General features: G+C 47.3%; 9 protein-coding genes across 9 annotated transcripts; 5 read left to right on the plus strand and 4 right to left on the minus strand.

The window, feature by feature from the left end:
* Positions 1-15: 15 nt before the first annotated feature.
* N7487_002832 (adenylyl-sulfate kinase) lies at positions 16-716 on the minus strand (the record flags this gene model as incomplete). Its single annotated transcript, XM_056870579.1, has 2 exons — positions 16-643; positions 709-716. The coding sequence occupies 2 exons, from the start codon at positions 714-716 to the stop codon at positions 16-18; spliced, it is 636 nt and encodes a 211-aa protein (XP_056735363.1).
* A 354-nt stretch (positions 717-1,070) lies between these two features.
* Positions 1,071-2,094, minus strand: N7487_002833 (PaaI family thioesterase; the record flags this gene model as incomplete). The annotated part of the gene is made up of 3 exons (XM_056870580.1): positions 1,071-1,100; positions 1,167-1,894; positions 1,953-2,094. The coding sequence occupies 3 exons, from the start codon at positions 2,092-2,094 to the stop codon at positions 1,071-1,073; spliced, it is 900 nt and encodes a 299-aa protein (XP_056735364.1).
* Positions 2,095-3,105: 1,011 nt separating this feature from the next.
* On the plus strand, positions 3,106-4,992 carry N7487_002834 (uncharacterized protein; the record flags this gene model as incomplete). The annotated part of the gene is made up of 1 exon (XM_056870581.1): positions 3,106-4,992. The coding sequence occupies one exon, from the start codon at positions 3,106-3,108 to the stop codon at positions 4,990-4,992; it is 1,887 nt and encodes a 628-aa protein (XP_056735365.1).
* A 658-nt stretch (positions 4,993-5,650) lies between these two features.
* Positions 5,651-7,334, plus strand: N7487_002835 (glycosyl hydrolase family 79 C-terminal domain-containing protein; the record flags this gene model as incomplete). Its single annotated transcript, XM_056870582.1, has 6 exons — positions 5,651-5,781; positions 5,830-5,949; positions 5,999-6,246; positions 6,300-6,662; positions 6,712-6,837; positions 6,886-7,334. The coding sequence occupies 6 exons, from the start codon at positions 5,651-5,653 to the stop codon at positions 7,332-7,334; spliced, it is 1,437 nt and encodes a 478-aa protein (XP_056735366.1).
* Positions 7,335-8,095: 761 nt separating this feature from the next.
* N7487_002836 (uncharacterized protein) lies at positions 8,096-10,207 on the plus strand (the record flags this gene model as incomplete). The annotated part of the gene is made up of 10 exons (XM_056870583.1): positions 8,096-8,294; positions 8,350-8,489; positions 8,544-8,776; positions 8,825-8,918; positions 8,975-9,124; positions 9,183-9,360; positions 9,413-9,624; positions 9,672-9,886; positions 9,954-10,043; positions 10,102-10,207. The coding sequence occupies 10 exons, from the start codon at positions 8,096-8,098 to the stop codon at positions 10,205-10,207; spliced, it is 1,617 nt and encodes a 538-aa protein (XP_056735367.1).
* A 402-nt stretch (positions 10,208-10,609) lies between these two features.
* Positions 10,610-13,266, minus strand: N7487_002837 (putative rhamnosidase B; the record flags this gene model as incomplete). The annotated part of the gene is made up of 4 exons (XM_056870584.1): positions 10,610-11,777; positions 11,824-12,542; positions 12,602-13,078; positions 13,153-13,266. The coding sequence occupies 4 exons, from the start codon at positions 13,264-13,266 to the stop codon at positions 10,610-10,612; spliced, it is 2,478 nt and encodes an 825-aa protein (XP_056735368.1).
* Positions 13,267-14,978: 1,712 nt separating this feature from the next.
* Positions 14,979-16,217, plus strand: N7487_002838 (putative L-serine dehydratase; the record flags this gene model as incomplete). Its single annotated transcript, XM_056870585.1, has 3 exons — positions 14,979-15,067; positions 15,125-15,178; positions 15,245-16,217. 3 exons carry the CDS (start codon positions 14,979-14,981, stop codon positions 16,215-16,217), a joined length of 1,116 nt encoding a protein of 371 aa, XP_056735369.1.
* A 247-nt stretch (positions 16,218-16,464) lies between these two features.
* N7487_002839 (uncharacterized protein) lies at positions 16,465-17,964 on the minus strand (the record flags this gene model as incomplete). Its single annotated transcript, XM_056870586.1, has 3 exons — positions 16,465-16,657; positions 16,686-17,121; positions 17,175-17,964. 3 exons carry the CDS (start codon positions 17,962-17,964, stop codon positions 16,465-16,467), a joined length of 1,419 nt encoding a protein of 472 aa, XP_056735370.1.
* A 627-nt stretch (positions 17,965-18,591) lies between these two features.
* N7487_002840 (uncharacterized protein) lies at positions 18,592-20,439 on the plus strand (the record flags this gene model as incomplete). Its single annotated transcript, XM_056870587.1, has 3 exons — positions 18,592-18,724; positions 18,788-19,367; positions 19,416-20,439. 3 exons carry the CDS (start codon positions 18,592-18,594, stop codon positions 20,437-20,439), a joined length of 1,737 nt encoding a protein of 578 aa, XP_056735371.1.
* Positions 20,440-20,624: the final 185 nt, after the last annotated feature.

A 20,624-nucleotide genomic window follows, 5' to 3' on the forward strand; every position in this document is an offset into this window, starting at 1 on the left:
AAAGAAAAAACCACCTTACTCCTTCTTGGCAGGGAGGTAACCCTTGGAGTCAAGGTAATCAATAATCTGCTTCACGGCATCCTGAACAGGAAGCTCATAGTTCTTCACATGAACCTCAGGGTTGGCAGGTGCCTCATAAGGGGCGGAGATACCAGTGAACTCCTTAATAACACCCTCACGAGCCTTCTTGTACAGACCCTTGGGGTCACGCTGCTCAGCAACCTCAACGGGGACATCAACATAGACCTCGACGAAAGGCAAACCGGTCTCCTCGCCGGGGGTAGCAGTCTCGTGCAACTGACGGGCAGTGTCACGATCCTTGCGGTAGGGCGAGATGAAAGAAGTGATGGCGATGGAGTTGGAGTCGGCGAACAGCTTGGCAACCTCGGCAATGCGACGGATGTTCTCGTTACGGTCGGCCTCGCTGAATCCGAGGTCCTTGTTCAGTCCGAAGCGGATGTTATCGCCGTCCAGACGGTAGGCGTGGACACCGCGGTCGCGGACGAGCTGGTGCTCGAGCTCGACGGCGAGGGTGGACTTGCCGGAGGCGGAGAGTCCGGTCAACCAGATTGTGAGACCTTGCTGGTTGCGCAGCTCGGTGCGCTCGCTGCGGGTCAGGGCGCTGGCGTGGAAGGTGATGTTGCTGCTGTTTTTTTGAGGTTAGTGTTGGGATAGATTGGCATTGAGTTGTTTTTTTTTTAGACTTACGTAGACATTTTTGAAGGTATATGGGATGATGAGAAAGAAAGGTGAAATTACAGAAAAGTCATTGAAATATAAGGAGAGGGGCAGTGGATTGGCCGCGTCACAGAAGATGTGATCATCGCGGGGTGTCGCCATTGCTTGGCGTTTTTTCTTTAACTACGTACTCTACAAGGATCTATAGATTATAGTCTATTATAGTCCTAGATAGTCTTATATTAGACCTATTCAGCAGAAATAACATATTTCCACCCCATAATCTCATGTACAATATATATAAAAGATGTTCTATCTCTTTAAATTTCATTTCGCCATGACACCCAGGAACCAGGAACAGGAACCCCAAAAATGCAGAAATTTCCCCCAAATCACGCCACTTTGTAAAGACTCGAAAGGGCCTGAAGAAAAAATTAGCCACCGAAAAAAAAAAAGTCAAAAATTTCCAAAATTTCCTTCCAACTTACAGCAGCTTGTCGAGGTTCAATAAACAAAGCCTTAGCCTCAACCAAAACCACAGGCTCTGTTCCATCAGTTGGAAGAGTCTCAATCCGACCTTCCACCCACGCCTTGCGACCCTCAACCTTAACTGTCTCCGCACGGAGAGCAACATACTGATTCGCCATAGCCGGAGCCCGGTAATCAATATTTAAATTGGCTGTAACACCCACTTTATTAGGCAAAGCCGGGAAGCAACAACGCGCCAGCCCCTCATCCAACAATGTAGCCAGTAGACCGCCGTGAACAATGCCCTGGTGACCGCAGACATCACCGCCGAGATACATGAGCGAGATCATGGTTTTACCCCCGCGCTCGCTAAATACATATGGCGGCACGACGATCTTCCCGGGTCCTGCTAGCGTTCCGGCTGTCAGGTTGCGTTCGCGGAGAGGCTCCGGGATTGTAAGGTGTGGGCGGGATTCGGAGAAGTCGGGGTTTGCGCGGAGGGCCTCGGCGACGGGGTGGGTGCGGATTGTGTTATCGATCTTGGAGGTGATAGGGTCCGTCGCAACGAATGCGATTAGAGTCTCCTCTTCGGTTGGGGTGGCCATGATGCGTGAGAGGGTGCGTTGGGTTTGGTAGGTTAGCCCGATGGTGAATGCGAAGACGGCGATGGAGGTGAAGCCGATGAAGCGGCGGATACGAGAGCGCTTCGCGTGAGGTGGTGATGGGTGGATAGAGGAGGGACTCGGTGCTGCAATTATTGGGTTAGTTCGTCTGTTGGGAAAGGGTCTAGGCTGTTTAGATCTTACCGGTAGAGTAGGACCGGGTATAGGGTCGCTTCGGAGCAGCGGAGAAAGAGTCGCGGATAAGGAGTCGCGAAGGAGAAAGTGTGGAGGGCAAGGAAATGGGATGAAGAGAATGAGGGAGAGGTATAAAAGATCGACGGAACATAGTAAATTATAAAGAGTGAAAATAACTAAAACAAAAATTCCAAATTTAGCGATCTAGAAGGCGAAGTTGTTGAGAAAAGAGTGGGTGAAGGATGCGGAAGTGGATTGGGGCGAGATTTACCTCGGCATCCTCATTTCACCGAGAATATCCTTTATGTTCATAACTTCTTGGGGATGTTATGTTGGATTATATATTTATAATCAGGTTGCTCGCGGAGTTTCTTCTTGTTTCTCTAGCTTTATACTTGGTCGCAGTACATATACATGCACAGAGTACGTAGCCGGACTAGACAATATAGTGCTAAAACACATAGTACATGCAATATTTTACATCCTTATATCTGAACAACTATGGTTGCATTATATAGCTATTCATAGGTCGTTTTAACCGTTTATTGCTATGGATCAATTTCAAGCAAATGAAAAGGCTTCATCCTCACGGTATCGAAAATTCCATTGCTAAATGGTAGAAATATATATGTCAACATCACAGAATCATCAAAATTCTCCAAACTATCTAAGAACGTAAGAAACATTCAGATCCTAGTAGAAACGGGTTAAGCCAACGTGCTGAGATATCAGTTCGTAATTTATCGCGTTTACTATGAGTTTTGGGTCCACGAGTATCCAGCTTATTCGAAGCTTCAATCCAGATCAGAGAAGATATTTCGTCAAGGTATTTTCCGATCTTAAATAGAGTGGATTGATCTGCAGACCCTCCGGCATGTTTCCCATCTTAGAAAACTACAGGGCCAACAAGTCCGGCGGCATTTCTCCGCCAGGGTTATCCCCGCATGAAATCCTCCGTGTATACGGAGTACTCATGTGGAGGTCCTTGGCATTGTATATGCAATATCCGATCTACATATGTATGTCTTATCCCACCGGAAAAATGTAATCCTATAAGGGACCCATTGTCAGTCCGCTGCACTCATGTTTTAGACAACACTTGCAGAATAGCTGAACCTACTACTCTTTCCGCTACGCTTTCTGTCCACCGGAGCAAGTCAAAATGATAAACTCCAGGGGCTGGCACAATCCCCTCAGAATATTCATTTACCTTCTTCTTTCTCTTTCCTCTTTCGTCAATGGAAAATCTGACTCAAAAGTCAAGGATGTTGGAGCTCAGGCCTTTGCATTCGATCTCGGTGGTGTCGAATTAGCCCAAGACCGCTTCCTGGACAACCAAGGTCGTACCCTAAAATATTTGAAGGAAATAGACGTCGACAGACTACTTTATGTCTTCCGGGCAACCCACGGACTATCTACACAGGAGGCAACGCCTAATGGTGGCTGGGATGCTCCGGATTTCCCATTCCGTTCGCATGTCCAGGGACATTTCCTCACTGCTTGGGCTCAATGCTATGCTGTTCTCGGCGACCAAACATGTTATGACCGAGCAATCTACTTTGCTGCTGAGCTGGCAAAATGCCAGGCCAACAACAAGGCTATTGGTTTCACGGACGGATATCTATCCGGATTTCCAGAATCCGACTTTGCAAAACTCGAGAACGGCACTCTGACAAATGGGAATGTGCCGTACTACGCGGTGCACAAGACTCTCGCTGGCCTTCTCGATATCTGGCGCTTGACAAAAGACACTACCTCTCGAGATGTCTTACTATCCTTGGCCAGCTGGGTCGACAAACGCACTGAATCGTTCAGTTACGATGCAATGCAAAAGTTGTTACAAACGGAGTTTGGCGGTATGAATGAAGTGTTGGCAGACCTCTACCACCAAACTGGTAACGAGAGATGGCTTACCGTTGCTCAACGCTTTGATCATGCCATTATATTCGACCCCCTTGCAGCCAACAAAGATGAGTTCGACGGCCTACATGCAAACACTCAAGTACCAAAGTGGATTGGGGCCGCTCGCCAATACAAAGCCACCGGAAAATCTCGCTACCTTGATATTGCCCGCAATGCCTGGGAAATCAATGTCAAAGCGCACACATACGCGATCGGTGGTAACAGCCAAGCTGAACACTTCCATGCTCCAAATGCCATCGCCGCTTATCTTACCAATGACACATGTGAAGCGTGCAATTCCTACAACATGCTCAAGCTGACCCGCGAGCTGTGGCTTCTTGACTCTGATAATTCGGCATATTTCGATTTCTACGAAACCGCATTACTCAACCACTTGCTGGGCCAACAGGACCCTGATGACCACCACGGCCACATCACTTACTTCACCCCTCTCAACGCTGGAGGTCGCCGCGGCGTTGGTCCCGCCTGGGGTGGCGGTACTTGGAGTACGGACTACGACTCATTCTGGTGCTGTCAAGGAACGGCACTCGAGACAAACACCAAATTAATGGACTCGATCTACTTTTACAATGACTCGACATTGTTTATCAATTTGTTCATGTCTTCTGTCCTGAAATGGCCCGAGATGGGTATTACCCTAAAACAATCTACGACCTACCCAGTAGGTGATAAATCAAAGCTGGAAGTTTCCGGAAGTGGTCGTTGGACAATGAATATCCGCATCCCCGAATGGGCATCAAGTGCAGAGCTGACGCTAAATGGGAAGGCTTTGTCAAACGTCAAAGCCAATCCCGGGACATACGCTCAAATCTCGCGCACATGGGCCGATGGAGATGTCGTTGAAATCCGCTTCCCCATGAGTCTCCGTACGGTGGCTGCAAATGACAATTCAAGTATGGTTGCAATTGCATATGGGCCGACTGTTTTGTGCGGCAATTACGGGGACCAAACACTGAGTGGTACGCCTACTCTCGCCCTTGACTCCATTAAACGCTCTGGGGCTTCCAGTCTTGACTTTACTTCCACCGCCGACGGCAAGAATGTTACACTGAGTGCTTTCTATGACGCTCAGGGATACAATTATAACGTATACTGGGCTACCACAGGAAGTCTCCACGCTGCATAGGGGCCCAGAACAGATCGTAGGGAAAGGGGATGTCTTATTCAATGAATTATTGGTCATGTTTTATGGGGACGAGATGTTATTTTAAAAGACAGGAGTAGATATTAGAGGAGAGCATTTGGTGTATGAAAGAAGTAATTATAAGCACCCGTTTACTTTAGGCTAAGTCATGCGAGAATCTTACATGTAGGCCACCGGTTAATTGCGATATCGATGCGCAACTGCCTGTCTTCGCTGATGAAATCTGCCTTCCGTTGGAGCTTTTTATCAGCCGGCAACCGTCCAATCATAGAGAACATGATATTGTGATAAATTGAGATATGCCACTTTGGATTCTGCGCGAGGTATGGGAGTACTGTCGACAAAGGGGGTATATAATAGGAGATTCAGATCGTTTTAGGGTCTTGAGTTGATTTGCTGTGGGCTTACGAGCCTGTCAACCTTCAGTCACTGGATTAGAAATTATCCAATCCGGAAGTTTACTCTTGAGAAAAAAATACTTGGAGAATCGTTGATCACTTATTAGCGGAATAATGTCGGGTTGATCGGGTATGGTCCCCCCGAGAGTGGGGTGAGAGGGTATATAAAGTAGAAAGTTTGCAATTGCTTTTCATAGTGGTCCTTTAGTAACAACAAGTATCAACCAAAAATTTTCAAACTCATGGCTTTTCTCCCCCTTTCAGCTTCGTTTCTGGGCCTCGCGGCTTCGGCTTCGGGCTTGAGCTTCAATGTTCCAACATCCCCACCTTCAAACTCGAGTGGGCAGCTCTCTGCAGCTCCAGTTGGTGTATCGTGAGTCTCGATTCAATTTATTAATGTATAGATTTACTTATTGTGCAGTCTGGAGTTCTTTACGTTTCCTGAGTATATTCAAGATGTCGAATCGACAACGACATGTTTGCAGAACTTGAAGGATCTCACAGGAACATGGCCCCCTATGAGGATTGGAGGGACTACTCAGTATGTACGACCTAGTTATAGGTCAATGTATGTTGTTAATAGTGTGCAGGGACCGAGCAACGTACGATAGCTCGTCGACCGAGGCTGTCACCTATACAGTGGCCAGCGCAGGTGCTGCACCAGAGACTCTTACTTATGGTCCATCCTTTATTTCTCTGGCTGCAGAGTATGCGGGAGAAGTAATTATTGGACTGAATCGCCGCTTGGATGATATTTCTAACACAATTTCGGCCGCGCTTCTTGCCCAAAGCAAAATGGAGAACCTGTACTCCATTGAACTGGGAAATGAGCCCAACTGTAGGTCTTTAATCCCCCCTCCTTGGCTTTGTAAATGCTAATTAAGTGTTCAGTTTTTGTTGATAGCGATCCTATTGCCAATGGCGCCTCCTGGACAGCTGCGGCAGATGAAGCATCCCAAGTCAGCTGGCAAGACGCGGTGTGCGGAAATCTCTCTGCGACTGAAATCATCTCCGCAGGTGTCTACTTTGGCACTTCGCCCATGAGCCTTGTTAGTCTTACTGCGAAAGAAGGTGATGCGGATGAATATGTGAAAGATTACTGCTCTCACAACTATCCCCAGTCATCTGGGTCCTACAACCTTGCCACTCTTATGGGCCACAGTGATATTGCTACCCAGATCGAACCTTATGCTGCAGAGGTCTCTGCTGCTGCTGGAAAAGGCAAGCCGCATATCTTCGGCGAAACCAACTCCGGTATGTTCTAGTCCACTGTCACTTGATAGAAATGCTAACAAATACCTAGCAACCCAAGGCGGTGGTGGTATCAGCCCAACGTTTGGTGCTGCGCTCTGGATTTTGGACTACGTGATGCAGTCCGTCCTGATGGGCACAAATGCCCTCTACTTCCACCAGGGTACCGTTGGAAACTGTAAGCTACCACCAAACTAGTCCGCCCTACCACAAACTGACTCTCAAGGCCAATACTGCTGGTGGGGGCGCTATAACATAGGCTCCCCGTACTACGGTGCTTACTTCGCCACCATGGCGCTCGCCAATGCCGACCAGATTGCGCCTCTGGATAGCCAAGATACAGCATACGCAGCTTATGCTATCTACAAGGCTGGTGTTCCTGTTCGGGTCCTGCTCTATAATTCCGACTACTATATCTCTTCTAGCGGAACACGCTCGTCGCAGACGTACACCCTGTCTGGACTTTCGTCCTCCAGTGTCACTGCTAAACGGCTGACTGCCCCTTACGCCACGTCCCGGATCGATCAAGGTGAGAACCCGACCGTTGCAGGCCAGATGTTTGCCAATGGCACTTGCACTATTCAGGGCACAGAGAGCGTGGAGACAGTCACTATCTCTGGCGGAGAAGCAACTTTCACCGTTGCTGCTTCCGAGGCTCTTTTGGTTTACCTGTAATTACTCGGTCTTAATTTCCAAGAAAGAAGCTCGGGGGAGACCTTGCCCGAAAAGTCCGAAGACTGGGGATGGATGAAATGTGGAGGTTGAATTTCCTCCTACAGGCGCTACGCCACCGGGGATTCTCTAGTTAGGGCTAGTGGGAGTTTGCGGGGTAGAGGCCTTTGGTTGCATTCAATTCAATGGCAACTTTTGCTTTCGAACATTCAATATGTAATCTGCGAGTAGTAAAATAGCAGTGAACAGTTTTTAAAAAGTACATATCGCTCTAGAGTAATTTCTCGGGAAAGGGGACATATGGATGTATGCCTTAACTCCGAAACTATGGTGAGCTTCCAAACTCATCACATCCTGTCGGTATCCCATGAATAATAACCAGCGACTAGTTAATAGCTTCGGTATAATTGAGAGCGAAGCATTTGCCGCTTGTTTGGGAACTCACTGGTATGCCTTTTCACAAGCCGACCAGCCATTTGTGTTGAAAACAAGACATGAGAACCTCTAAAACAGCCAGTCGGCAAATGAACCACAGGAGTTTAGCCTTGTAAGATCTAATTTGTGAGCTGGGATTTACACTTTACACCTAGCTACCTAGGTAGCTGAGCTCCTTGTAATAGAGTTAGTAGACCAATCCTTGTTAGTGCTCTAAACTCAGTCAGAGAAATGGAAATATAAAGATTAGCCTAAAGTTACCGACCTCCGCTTGAAAGAAACCTGGTGATTTTTCTTTTCTTGACATACCATATCTACTGATATTTACTATGGATGTTTCCAAGGCAAACGCTGAAAATATTGAAGATGCTTCTTCCCACCAGGGAGATGCCATGCCTATCAAAAGCATGGGGCCCATCATGCGATCTCGTGAAGATGACCTTGGCGTCTGGCAGTGTGTGAGGCGGTTCAAGACAGTGTCACTGATTGCCATGACCGCGGCGTTTAGCGCATCGCTAGACGGTTACCGTAAGATACTGCTTTTGGGACCTGTTAGATTCGAATTATGCTGACCTGATGGTAGAAATTAATCTTAATGGTGGTATTGTCTCCAACAAGGGTTTCATCCGACAGATGGCTTCCCCAGGAACATCGATTATCGCCGGCAAATACATCTCCGCGTGGGGTGGTGTCCAATCCGCCGGTCAAACTATCGGTCAAGTTGTATGTCCTTTGGACCGTCAGAGCTGACCTGCCGATTAACTAACTCCTCCCCAGCTCCTCCAATATGCCACAGAAAAGTTCGGTCGCAAAATCGCGTTCTATATAATCTGGCTTGATATTGTTATCAGCGTGTTTATTGAATCATTTGCAACAAGGTGGGATCATTGGCTCGCTGCGAAACTCTTCTCTGGAATGGGTGTCGGTATGCTGCAATCCACCTTGCCTCTTTACTTGTCCGAAATCGCACCGACCCAGCTTCGAGGCTTTTATATCAACGCGTACAGTTTGTGAGTTAGGGGTATGGTAACTATGGGAGTTTATCTGACTCTTTCTAGTTGGTTTGTGGTCGGTCAGATTTTCGCTTCGGTGGCACTCCAGGAACTCAGCGCAAAGGACCCATATGAATTCCGGGTTCCTATCTATACCCAGGTTCGTGGTGTTTCTCATGGCCAAGATAGTCACTAACAATTGCTACGTATGGTTAGTGGGCTATGGTTGGTGTCATTATCATCATTTTCGCCTTCATCCCAGAATCACCCTGGTGGCTCGCGAGCAAAGGCAAGATCGACAAGGCAGCCAAAGTTCTAACTAGGTGCAATGGAAATGTTGAGGGATACAGTGTCGACGAGCAGATTGTGCGTCATTATTCCCCTATCGATCGTATCTAAACAAATTTCTAACATGTCGTCTCAGGAAGTCATGACTGCAACCATTGCAGAGGAGCGTATCCTCGCAGAGCGTAACTCCGAAGAGGGACCCTGGGCTGTCTTTCAGGGTCGCAATCGTATTCGTTTCTTAATTGCTGCTTGGCCCAAGATTGCCCAACAGCTTGTCGGCTTGTCCGTGTTTAACACTTACGCTACATATTTCTGTGAGTATTAATCCTTTCATACCCTTCTTTCACGCTGCTAATATCGTCGTAGTCCAATATGCTGGTAGCAAAGATCCATTTATGGTAACGGTCATTTTATCGTGTGTCCAGTTGATATCTATGTTAATCACTGCCATCACCACGGACAAACTTGGTCGTCGCCCCTTGACAATCTACCCTTATGCAGTTACATCTGTGTCAGTTCTGTGCCTTGGAATTATTGGCTGCTTCGATTATACCAAGCCATCAACGAGTTCACTTCTGGTAAGTCCTCATTCGGAATATCTTTGGGAAATTACTAACTGCGATAGATCTTCTTCGCCTGTTTGGCAACTCTGTCCACCACTGGTGCATCAGCTATTGGCTATGCCTACGCCGCTGAGGTCCCCCAGCAACGCTTGCGTGCAAAGACAGCCGGTTGGGCTCTTGCATCCTCAAATTTGGTCGCTATCATGTTCAGTTTCTGTACACCTTTGATGATCAACAATGAACCTGTCTCACACTGGGGTGTCAAAACTGGTTTCTTGTTAGTTTTTCAGTCATCTTGCTCAAGACCACGTTCTGCAAAATACTAATATGGTATCCCCTCACAGCTTTGCAGGTACAGGCACGCTTGCGGTGATTATCGCTTGGTTCATTCTCCCAGAAGTGACACGCCGAACACCGGCTGAGATTGATGAGATGTATGTCAATCTCCTACCTGATATCCTTCTTATCGAGTTAACACGTTTTCTTTTCAAGGTTCGAGAAGAAGGTCAACCTTCGCAAGTTCAAGGGATATGTCACCGAAGTGCAGCTGCGCTCGAATGAGCAACGTGATGACCATGAGATGGTAGTCACGGCATAAATTCGAGTGAAGGGAGTATATTATGCGCTACTTGAGGCTGGAGAGTTGAGTTATGTTTATATTTAACTATGATATCACATTCCTTCAATTGTTGGTCCCACCATTTCTGGCTCAGTAGATCAGCAAAGCAGCCTCGGCGCCAACTAAAAGGTTACGTATAGAAAGGCCTCCTTCGCAGAATATGCCTTCTTTTTTAATCCTTTTGTCTAAACCTAAAAAGAGCATGCAAAAGATATGACAAGGCCGCATAAGCGGCAGGCTATTCTTGTCAATAATAAACTAACAATTTATACTCATAATACGAATTTCACTTGTACTAACATCATATCTAGAGAAAGAGATAGAAAATGTCTGCCTTTTATTCCTTGTGGTATCTTTCTTATTCTTCCTAGAAGTGCCTATTCAATCCTTAAAAACAAAGCTGAGATGATCCACAACCCCGTGGTCTTCCTCCTTGCCTCCTGGCAATTGACTGATAACCTCAACCGCCTTCTCAAGCCTGAGCTCTACAATCTTCTCATTTCCAGAGACCTTCCACGAGATTGTAGCTAGATTATCCTTACCCAGCGCCACCTTCGCTTCCAATGTTTCAATCAACCGAAGCCTGGGCCTGAAAGATATCTTCGACGAGCCAGCAGCGACTGGTTGAACACCCGCCAGCTCAGTACAGTACTCATAAATTGGCACGCTGCCCCAAGCATGACAATCAGACCTCTGTCTAACATCATCCTCCTCCCAAGTTGAAAGATTATTCGCCAGCATCCCCCGCCACGGAGCCCACATCCTTTCCCAAAAAGACTCATACAAGTCCTCACCAACTAAAGCAAGTGCCCGGAAAGCATAGAACCGCATCATATACGAACACTTTGAGAATCGCTCATTAGTAAACGATTCAGTCAAAATTCGCACAGAGTCTTCCGCCCTCGCCGCTCCACAGATAACAGCGAAGACCTGACAGTGCTGAGAATATGACAGCTCATCGGCAATATCAGCCGTTGAGTCGGTAAAGTATTGTCCATCATAGCAATGAGCCCGAATAGCCCCTATCAGAGATTCCGCCCTCGCTTCGTACTCAGCAGCTTGTCCCGGTCGACCAACATCACGCACAAGACCAGCAACCTTCCGTAGAACCCACGCATACAACATACTGAAATAAGTGTGTCGATTGGATTTCCGTCCGGAGGTCGGAACTCCTTTGTCAGGATGGTCGTCAGTAGCACCCCAGGTCGTAACCCAGTCAACGTATTGCCAGACGACTTCAGGCAGTCCGCTGACCAGTCCCAGCTCGTCGACGTGGGCATCGAAGAAGTCGAGGATGCCGTCGATGCGTGAGAGAAAGCTTCGCGCGAAGCGCGTATCGCCGAAGTATAGGTGGTGGTCGCAGACCTGTAGGATCCAATACAGAGAAAACCCGGCTATGACTTGTGGAACGTGTGAGGGAAAGCGGGACTGTGTGAGGCCTTCGGGTGTGACTGAGGCGGCAAAGTTGGTAATTGCTTGACGCATTAGTCGGTCGTCGCCTGAGAGGAGGTAGTGGAATAGACCGACGGAGCGGCTGTCTCCGGAGTATCTGGATTGTTAGCCCGGGTGTCAACTTTGGGAATCGTAAGGCTCACTGTAATTGTTCGTAGAACGGGCAGTCGGAGTAACCGTCGAACATGCAGTTACGCATTGTTCGGATGGAGACGTCCCAGATCTGCTCACTATGGGCATTGCCGGGTTCCCTCCAGCTGGCTTTGACGGCCATGGGGTAGTTTACCTGAGTAGCATCAAAGGATGCTAGCTCAATTGGCTCAGGGCCTACATTAATTTCAATTCTCAACAGACGGAAGGTTCTGAACCAGAATGGCTCGTAGACAACGGTTTCGGTGCTGGGAAGATCAAGTGTCACCTCATCGTATGGTCCGATAATATGACCGACACTTGCGTTCAGTCGGTCGGCCTTCGAGCGGAAGAAAGGGTAAGACCGAGGCTCGAGCTCATAGCCTTCTGAGTATGTCACTTTGAGTCTAATATAAGAAGGGTCTTTGGCTGCCTTGAAGGCCCATCGAAGGAATGCAGTTGAGTGGACATCCGCTTGCACTTCAAGTGTATGAGTTGAGTTTGCTGGAAGTGCGAGGGAGTGATGCTTTTCAAGGAACAATGTCCAATTGGCGGCATCAATTGCGCTGTCGCATGCTCTGATAGTTTTAACAACCGCTGGTGTTGACTCGGGCATGGGGATCGAGCGTGGACGCAAATGCCAGGGTGGAATGTCGCCATTGAGTGTCCTTATCTTGTAGGAAAATGGCTTTAAAGCAGGCCCGGGTTTAGTAGGAGTAATGCGCTCGCTGATCTGTGAAGGAAATGTCAGAACAATTCTGGGGGAGAGCTTCGATTTAGAGCCAGTCTTACATGAAGGAACACATCGTCAGCCAATCCCATTGGAAACTGAATGCTTTCATTGACCGATGCCATCCAGTTGTTGGAAGAAGCAACATCAACGACATCTTGGCCTGTCTCAACCTTCCCAGTAACTGTTAAGCCAGGAAGAGTCGTCCTCACGAAGGGCATTGCGCTCCTCGAAGCTACAAAGTAGCGGACAACCACAAATAGAATCTCATTCTGCCCCTCTTTCAGGTAGGGCGCAATGTCCAGCGTGTCGTAGTACCAGATCAAAGGACTGCTGCGAGTCGGTCCGACGGCAATATGTTTCCCATTCACATAGAGCTTGTAACGTGTGTCGGCTGAGAAATGCAGAACTGATTTTGTCGGTCGGGAGGACAAATTAACATAACGCGTGAAATGAACTATCTTCCCAGCTGTGTTTGCGCTTGAAGAGTCGGTCCAGTTCGGAACCCAAATCCAGTTAGCCCCGAGCTCCTTGATTGTCTTTTCGGTGCCATAATGTGTCAGTATTCAGTATTTCACTGCGTACAGTTTAAGATACACGTGAAATGAAATACCTTTTGCTCTTCTGCTGAAGACATCTTTGCACGTCGAGTGGTTTCTGTTCGCCGGGGAAAGTTCTGGGTTGTATAACCTCCGGTGGGGGAGGGGCCGGCGGGGATTCGGGACATCTTACAACGAGGAGGAATAGCTGTCGGCGATTGAAGGCGATTGAATTAAAGCTGTGTATAAGCGGTTGCAATCAGTAACAGCGCACAGACTGGAGGGATATATTATTAACATTCATTCTTGCTTCACTTTTCTTGAATATGGGATTCTAAGATAACAAACAGGCATAAAGCCACTCGGACTACAGCAAACTTGTATGAATCGTATGAGATCAACTGAGATATTGGATCCCAGCCTGGGGATCGAATCTATGGCTGCCCTGAAGCGAGAAACAGGCCCAGCCACCAGTAATCATCCTCCTTGTCCTCCTTGTCCTCCACCCTCTCGACCCCCCTATCCTCCTCATCCATACTTTCGATTTCGGTCTTCACTTGAAAAATCGACAAAGGCTTCTCGCATATATTTTTGGCAGGTGAAGCCAAAGCGTCCTGGCTATGCAATTTTACTTAGGACTTGGAGCCGTTCTCGGATGTACCGCTGTGGGAAGATGAGGATAATATAAGAGGCTTGTGTGTGGAAGTATGCAAGAGTCTCAACAATCTCCTGTGTATGACCGGAATGGTGCATGTCCAGATGTAACCACTCATACCAAAATTAGCACATCCCTTTAACTCATAATATTCATGATATAAGTAAGAACTGAATATTTGCTCACGTTGCCTTCACCCGAGATCATAAGGAAATGAAATCGGTCATTGTCCGTAGAGAGGCCGTAAATGGGATAGTTCACCTTATCCTCATACCTATGTTGCGTATGAACCATACCCATATAGGCAAGACACTGCGCCACACCGGCAGCAGATTCGCCTCTTCATGTTTCCACAATAATCGAATTGACGGCCAAGTCTTCTCCGCCCTTTGGGCCATACCACAGTGACAAGCTAGGGAAGCCACGTAGAGAGCACTTCATTTCAGCGAGCACAAATGGCTCAAATAAGAATTGGGTTTTGCCCATGATAGGGATCAGAGGTGAGGTAGGAGAATTTGGGTTGAGTCATGTGGTATGCACGTCACTGACAAAAATGCCCAGACGAAGTGGTATCTGAATCCGAGGATTGTCGAGGGTATTTAGAATTTTCCCTAGATAAAATGAGAGACTTTTCCAGACATGGATTCTTTCAAGTCAAACTTACGGCAGCAATCTGAGACCTTAAACGGAGTCCTAAACTGCGCCCAGTCGACATTATTGCGTGTGAGATCAAAGCCACTTTCCACGTCCGAGAGTTCAAGGGACTTGGCCTCAAGGGGAAACAGACGCCCCTCTCGTGCAGGTGCCATCAGGTGTTGAAAAGGAAATTCATATAGAGAGGCCAGTGATGTGGAAGAGATGGAAGGGAATGATGTGGGGAGGCACCTCTGCTCGGGTGGTCTACGACACGTTATTAGACACCCCGGGCCATAGCAAGCCAGATGGCAAAATGCTGTTCTTTTCTTCCATATAATCTTTTTCTTTTCCTTTGCAAGCTAATTAGGAACTGCCCCATATGGTGTTTAAGTATACTTTTATAAACAAGATTCAAGACCCACTTTATAGCTGCAGCTAAATGTCAAATGAAGGGCGTCGGTAAGACTAGGCTCCGATAACACCTTTTCTAGCTTTTGTTTCCGCAATATAAATTGCTGTTTTATCCTACTAACTTCATATATTTCCACACATCCCCGAGAAGACTTTATTGGGAGGATTTGAAAATTTTTTGCCTCAAATCGCTTCAAAATGGGCCATGTCGCTTCAGAAAAATTGAAGAAACCCTGGATTGAGACACCTTTGCTCGAGTCAGCGATACTATCAAAGGCTGCCGGATGGTAAGATTTGGCTTTTGTCTTCAACCAAACGGCCCGGGCGCTGAAGAGTAAATACAGTAGAATTTTCCTCAAGCTGGAGTTGCTCCAACCTTCTGGCTCATTCAAATCACGGTGAGTTTAGCATCCTATATTCGAATGTGTCAAAAGAGGTCTAACACAGAATCAACACCGGTTTAGAGGTATTGGAAACTTGATCCTCAGATCTCTTTCCGATCCATCAAACAATGGCAAAACCCTGCATTTCTTCAGCTCCTCAGCAGGAAATGCAGGGCTGGCAGCAGTTATAGCCTCTCGAGATCTCGGTTGTTCTTGTACTGTTGTTGTTCCTCTAAGCGCGAAGCCTATGATGATCAACAAGATACGCGCTGCAGGGGCTTCGAATGTTATCCGCCATGGCGCCAGTTGGTTCGAAGCTGATGCGTATATGCGGGAAACTTTCATTGAAAATCAAGACCAGGACAGCAAATCAGATGTCTTGGTTAGGAACATTTATATTCCGCCATTCGACCACCACGATATCTGGCAAGGTGCGGGGACTCTGGTTGATGAAATAATCAAACAGTTACCTCCAAGGGACAAAGTGGACGACAAAACCGATAAATATTGTTCCTTCCCAGCAGACGCAATCGTTTGCAGCGTTGGTGGGGGCGGGCTTTTGAACGGAATTATCGAAGGTCTGGAGAGGCATCTGCCAGCCTATCAACCGACAACACTTCCGAAGCAAGCGAAACAAGTTCAAATTCTTGCCGCTGAAACAGCTGGGGCGGACTCGCTAGCGCATTCACTACGCATGGGTTCTTTGCAGCCTATCCCTGCAATTACGTCGCAAGCAATCACTCTAGGAGCACTCTGCGTGGCACAGAAGACGCTGAAAAACGCGCAATTCCCCCCACCCGGTGTCGAAGTAACTAGTATTGTGGGTACCGATGCCGATGCGGCGATGGGAGTTGTGCGTTTATGCGATGAGCTGCGGTTGGAGGTCGAGCTAGCTTGCGGAATAAGTGTTCAAGTTGGGTTAGATAGGCTAAGGGAAGTCATGACAGACCTCACACCGGATAGTCGCGTTGTGATCATTGTTTGTGGAGGAAATGATGTTACTCCTGAAATGATTACGGATTACCGCCAGAAGCTTGAGAATGGTTGGCAATGAAAGACTTGAATTGACGTTTGTGAAAACTCACGATGAAGCTGGTTTGTGGAAGGTCATGGCTTCTTTCTACCTACACATCACTAGGGTTAAAATTGGGCAAACTATCTGTCGAGGTATGCCGGTCGAGAAATTAAGCACTGATCAAACTTGGATATCTCAACCGAACCATTATACTTTAAAAGATAAGATCGAAGCTTCGCCATGCCCTTAAAACAACTCTGCGGTGGAAAACTAGAACAATAACATCTCATGTAAGTGTGAACCATTTCCAATGATATCCCAAACATGCCCATCGCGCCACCACAAAAGCAATGAAACTGATGACAAGAACGCCACCAAGAAAGGCGACCAAATTCGAGGCCCCAACTACTTCTAGCAGCAGTCCACCAATTGGTATTCCAACCAAACTCCTTAGACCAAACGGATAAGCAGATGAAGCACTCATAGATATAGAGGATCGGAACTCACCCAAAGCTGGTAACAAAATAGCAAGTTCCAACCCACTGCCCGAAGTCTTCCGTCTTGCATAATTGCCCGATGCATACAGGCGTCAGACTGAGAATGCTCCCTGTTCCAAAACCGAGTAGACAGACAAAAGGATACAGCACACCAATCAGACGACCAAATGGATACCATAAGACAAAGATACAGAGTGCGGTAACAGCCATAATGACCGATATTGTGTTAAATCGACCGTAGTGATCAGAGGCCAAGCCTGCAAGCCATCGACCCAAACCTGATCCACTGTTATCATTGTTAGTCCGCACACCGGGCGAAAGTTTGATAGGATATACAGACGCATTAAACACAGACAATAAATAAAACCCAGTCTCGGAGTTGAATCCCTGAGCAAGGGCGTATGATGGTATCAGGCCCAGTGATGTAAAAACAACTATCTCCCCGACTGGATGGTGTCAATAAAGCGTCATCCTGGTATATCAACTGGGGAAAACATACAGAAGGCGCCTATCGTGGCCCATATGAATCGGGAATCCGCAAAGCATTTCAAGTTAATCGTTCCTCCACTCGTCTTCACCGAGAACCTGCTCTTGATGCACATATTCCCAATAGCGAGGAAGAAAAAGAAGATAAAGCCTAGGATCCGGAGAGCCCAAGCCCAGCCAAGTTTATCCAATGCTGGTCTCAATATAATCGGGAAAATTATGCCGCCAATGCTTGAGCCAGCCATAGCAATGCCAGTCGCAGTGCCACGGCGTCGATTAAACCAATGTGAAATAACAGCCAGGGATGGAGTTGACACAAGCGCACTGCTAACTCCGCTCAGTACGCCCAAACAGAGTAGAAATTGATAATACTTTTGGCAAGATCCCAATAGAAAGATGGAAATGGTGTATAGTATGGAACCAATGAGCATGACCCATCGTGGGCCGTATCGGTCGAACAACGGGCCAACTTGCACACCCAGCAACAAATTCAGGAATACAAACAAGGAAGATATCCATCCAATTTCACTGGATGAGTACATTTGCAGCTGGTGCGTCTCCCAGTAGGATTGTAGAACCCCCACCGTACTCATCATCCCGAACGTGCAGGCTAGCATCATGGATGCTCCGACCACCACAATCCATGCTGATAGGCCGCCTTCGGGGTATTCATATGAGAATGCTTCCACTTCAACCTGAAATTTGTTCTCCTGATCAGGGTTTATAGGGTCCAGTGTGGGATTGATCGTCAACGAGACATCTTCTTGCCTGTCTTGTGTATTCGACTTCGGAATTGATGACATTTTGTAATGATTTCAATGTAATAAAATATAGGTAACTTGAAGATTCAATCGTCTTGAATGGCATTGCGAGGGAAAAGTGAGTAGATATAGAAAAAATGTTTAAAAAAGAAAGTAGAAACTGGAAGCAGACATAAGGTAAGAAGGGGACTAGAACAACACGCACTGTGGAGACTGCACCCCACTGTGCCGTGTTAATGCTGATATCTCTATATTAAACCAACTGGGGCTTGAGAACTATGATACGAATTTGTAGGACTAACCTCCATGTGCGGCGGCAATGGATTTTGAAGAGATTTCAAGACTAAATTAGGAGTCCTTACCATTGTCTTTTACTCAACCAATTATAAGAGTATTGGTCATTTTCATCTTCTTGGGGAAGCACAAAAGGATATTACATATTTTCATACTGTATGAAAGTCCGAGGGTGGGGCTGGTAGCGAGGAAGGTGACTGCGAGACCATTGCCAACCAATGATATCTAGGCACGCCTTTTCATCTATACAGCTGGGGGTTTCATGCTATTCGTAATAAAACGTTCGCATCTTCGTGCTGAGTTACCGGATGATTATTTTTCGACAGTAACAACGATATATTGAATTTTATCTTTGGCACATCGCGAGCAACAAAAATGTCCGAGCCCAATTTGAGACCGTTCGATCTGAAAGGCCATTTCTCGAGAAGCTCACAGAAGAGAGCGCCAAATGTTCTCAAGGAATACTATAGATTTCTGCGTGTCCCAGACATGAGAAACCTTGCAGGAGGTATTTGCCGCCCAGTCCTCAGTAATAAATAGTAAGATCTCTCGGCTGACAATTCACCACAAGGTCTTCCATTCTCAGCAAACTTCCCATTTGAGAACATAGAGCTTTCAGTGGTCAGACCAGAGAGCCATTTACAAGAAAACAGCGAGGGTCTCAAGTTGGGAAGTGCAGAAGATTTCACAAACAAATTGCACATCCCGCGAACTGTCCAAGGCTCGAATTCTGTGCGTAGAGTCGATCTGGATACGGCCCTTCAATACGGCAGTGCCCAAGGCTATCCGCCACTCTATGCATGGCTTCGAAAGCTAGTAAACACGGTGTACCATCCAAATATACCTTACGAAGGCCAGGCCGATGTCATGATCAATGGTGGGGCAGCGGATGGACTCTCTAAAGTCTTTGAACTGTTATTCAATAATTGGGATGCAGATCTGAATGATGTTCGAGATCGGGAGGGCCTCCTTGTTGAAGAGTTTGTTTATGGGCCACCGATCGCCCAGATTAAGCCAAAAGGTATCAATGTGGTTCCTATCAAGATGGACGCAGAAGGCATATTGGCACATGGAGATGGCAGTCTGTCCCACGTGCTCCAAACCTGGAACTCTGCACTAGGAAAGAGGCCACATGTGGTATATGTTATACCGTGAGAGTTCATGTCCCGCAAGCTTTACAGGCTGCTAACAAAAACCAGGACGGGTCAAAATCCCACTTCTGGTGTACTTTCCCTCAAACGGCGAATCGAATTGTACGAAGTTTGCTCACAATTCGATCTTGTTCTGATTGAGGATGACCCTTACTGGAACCTATACTATCCATCCACTCTTTCAACGGCGACTAAGTACCGAGGCCGACCTATGTCAGCAGACTTTCCAACGGATCCGGATCACAACTATTGCACGGGATCTCTGGGCGGCAGGTCCACTGGTCATAGGTTCCTTGATCAGCTTGTTCCGAGCTTTTTGAGCATTGATCGGGATGGGCGAGTGATTCGGCTCGACTCTTTCTCCAAAACCATCGCGCCGGGATGCAGACTCGGATGGATTACCGCCCAGCCAAGCGTTTGCGAGCAGCTTTTCAGAATCACCGATAGCACCACCCAGCAGCCCTCTGGATTCGTCCAAGCTATAGTTATGCAACTTCTCGGTGACTTGGAAACTCCTTCTTTTGCCGAGTCCACATTAAACTCGAATGGGAAACCTGCAGGCTGGGGACTGAATGGCTGGGTCAACTGGCTCGAGGGCCTTCGCTCTACCTATGAACGCCGTATGAACGCAATGGCGACAGTACTCGAGGAGAACCGATATGTGTCATCTGAACATGGACAGACGGAGATGTTCTCATTCAACTGGCCTATGGGCGGGATGTTTCTCTGGGTTCGGGTCCACATTTCTAATCACCCATTGATATCTGTCGATCCAAGGCGCTTGATGCTAGCATTGTGGCTTCACTGCACTCAACAACCTTATCGAATATTGGTGGTTCCTGGCGGAGACTTCGCAGCCACCAAAAAGATAGAAGATGATCATGGGTACTTGTTCTTCCGATTCTGTTTCGCGGCAGTCGAGGAAAGCGCATTGGTAGCCTCCTCGATGTCATTTGCAGAAGCTTGTCGGAGTTTCTGGGATATCCAAGATATGGAGGTCATCGAGAAGATATTGCAAGAGAATGCTGATGAAGGCGAGGATGAGTTCGATCGAGAGATCATCGAGGACTAGTAGGAAGCATATTTATTCCAAAAGTGACAAGGCAGGGTCTATGATCAATCCCGTGTAGCTCAGACAAGATGCCTGCCACCTTTGTATCTCTGTTAATATTGCTCTAGGCAGCTCCAGAACTCCCAAGCATCGCCGTACGCAATGTCCATTGATGAAGTTTCTTCCGAGGTCATCAATTCATAAAT

Source organism: Penicillium crustosum, assembly GCF_028827405.1.
Source record: "Penicillium crustosum strain IBT 35664 chromosome Unknown utg000001l_segment0_segment0, whole genome shotgun sequence".
Taxonomy (NCBI): domain Eukaryota; kingdom Fungi; phylum Ascomycota; class Eurotiomycetes; order Eurotiales; family Aspergillaceae; genus Penicillium; species Penicillium crustosum.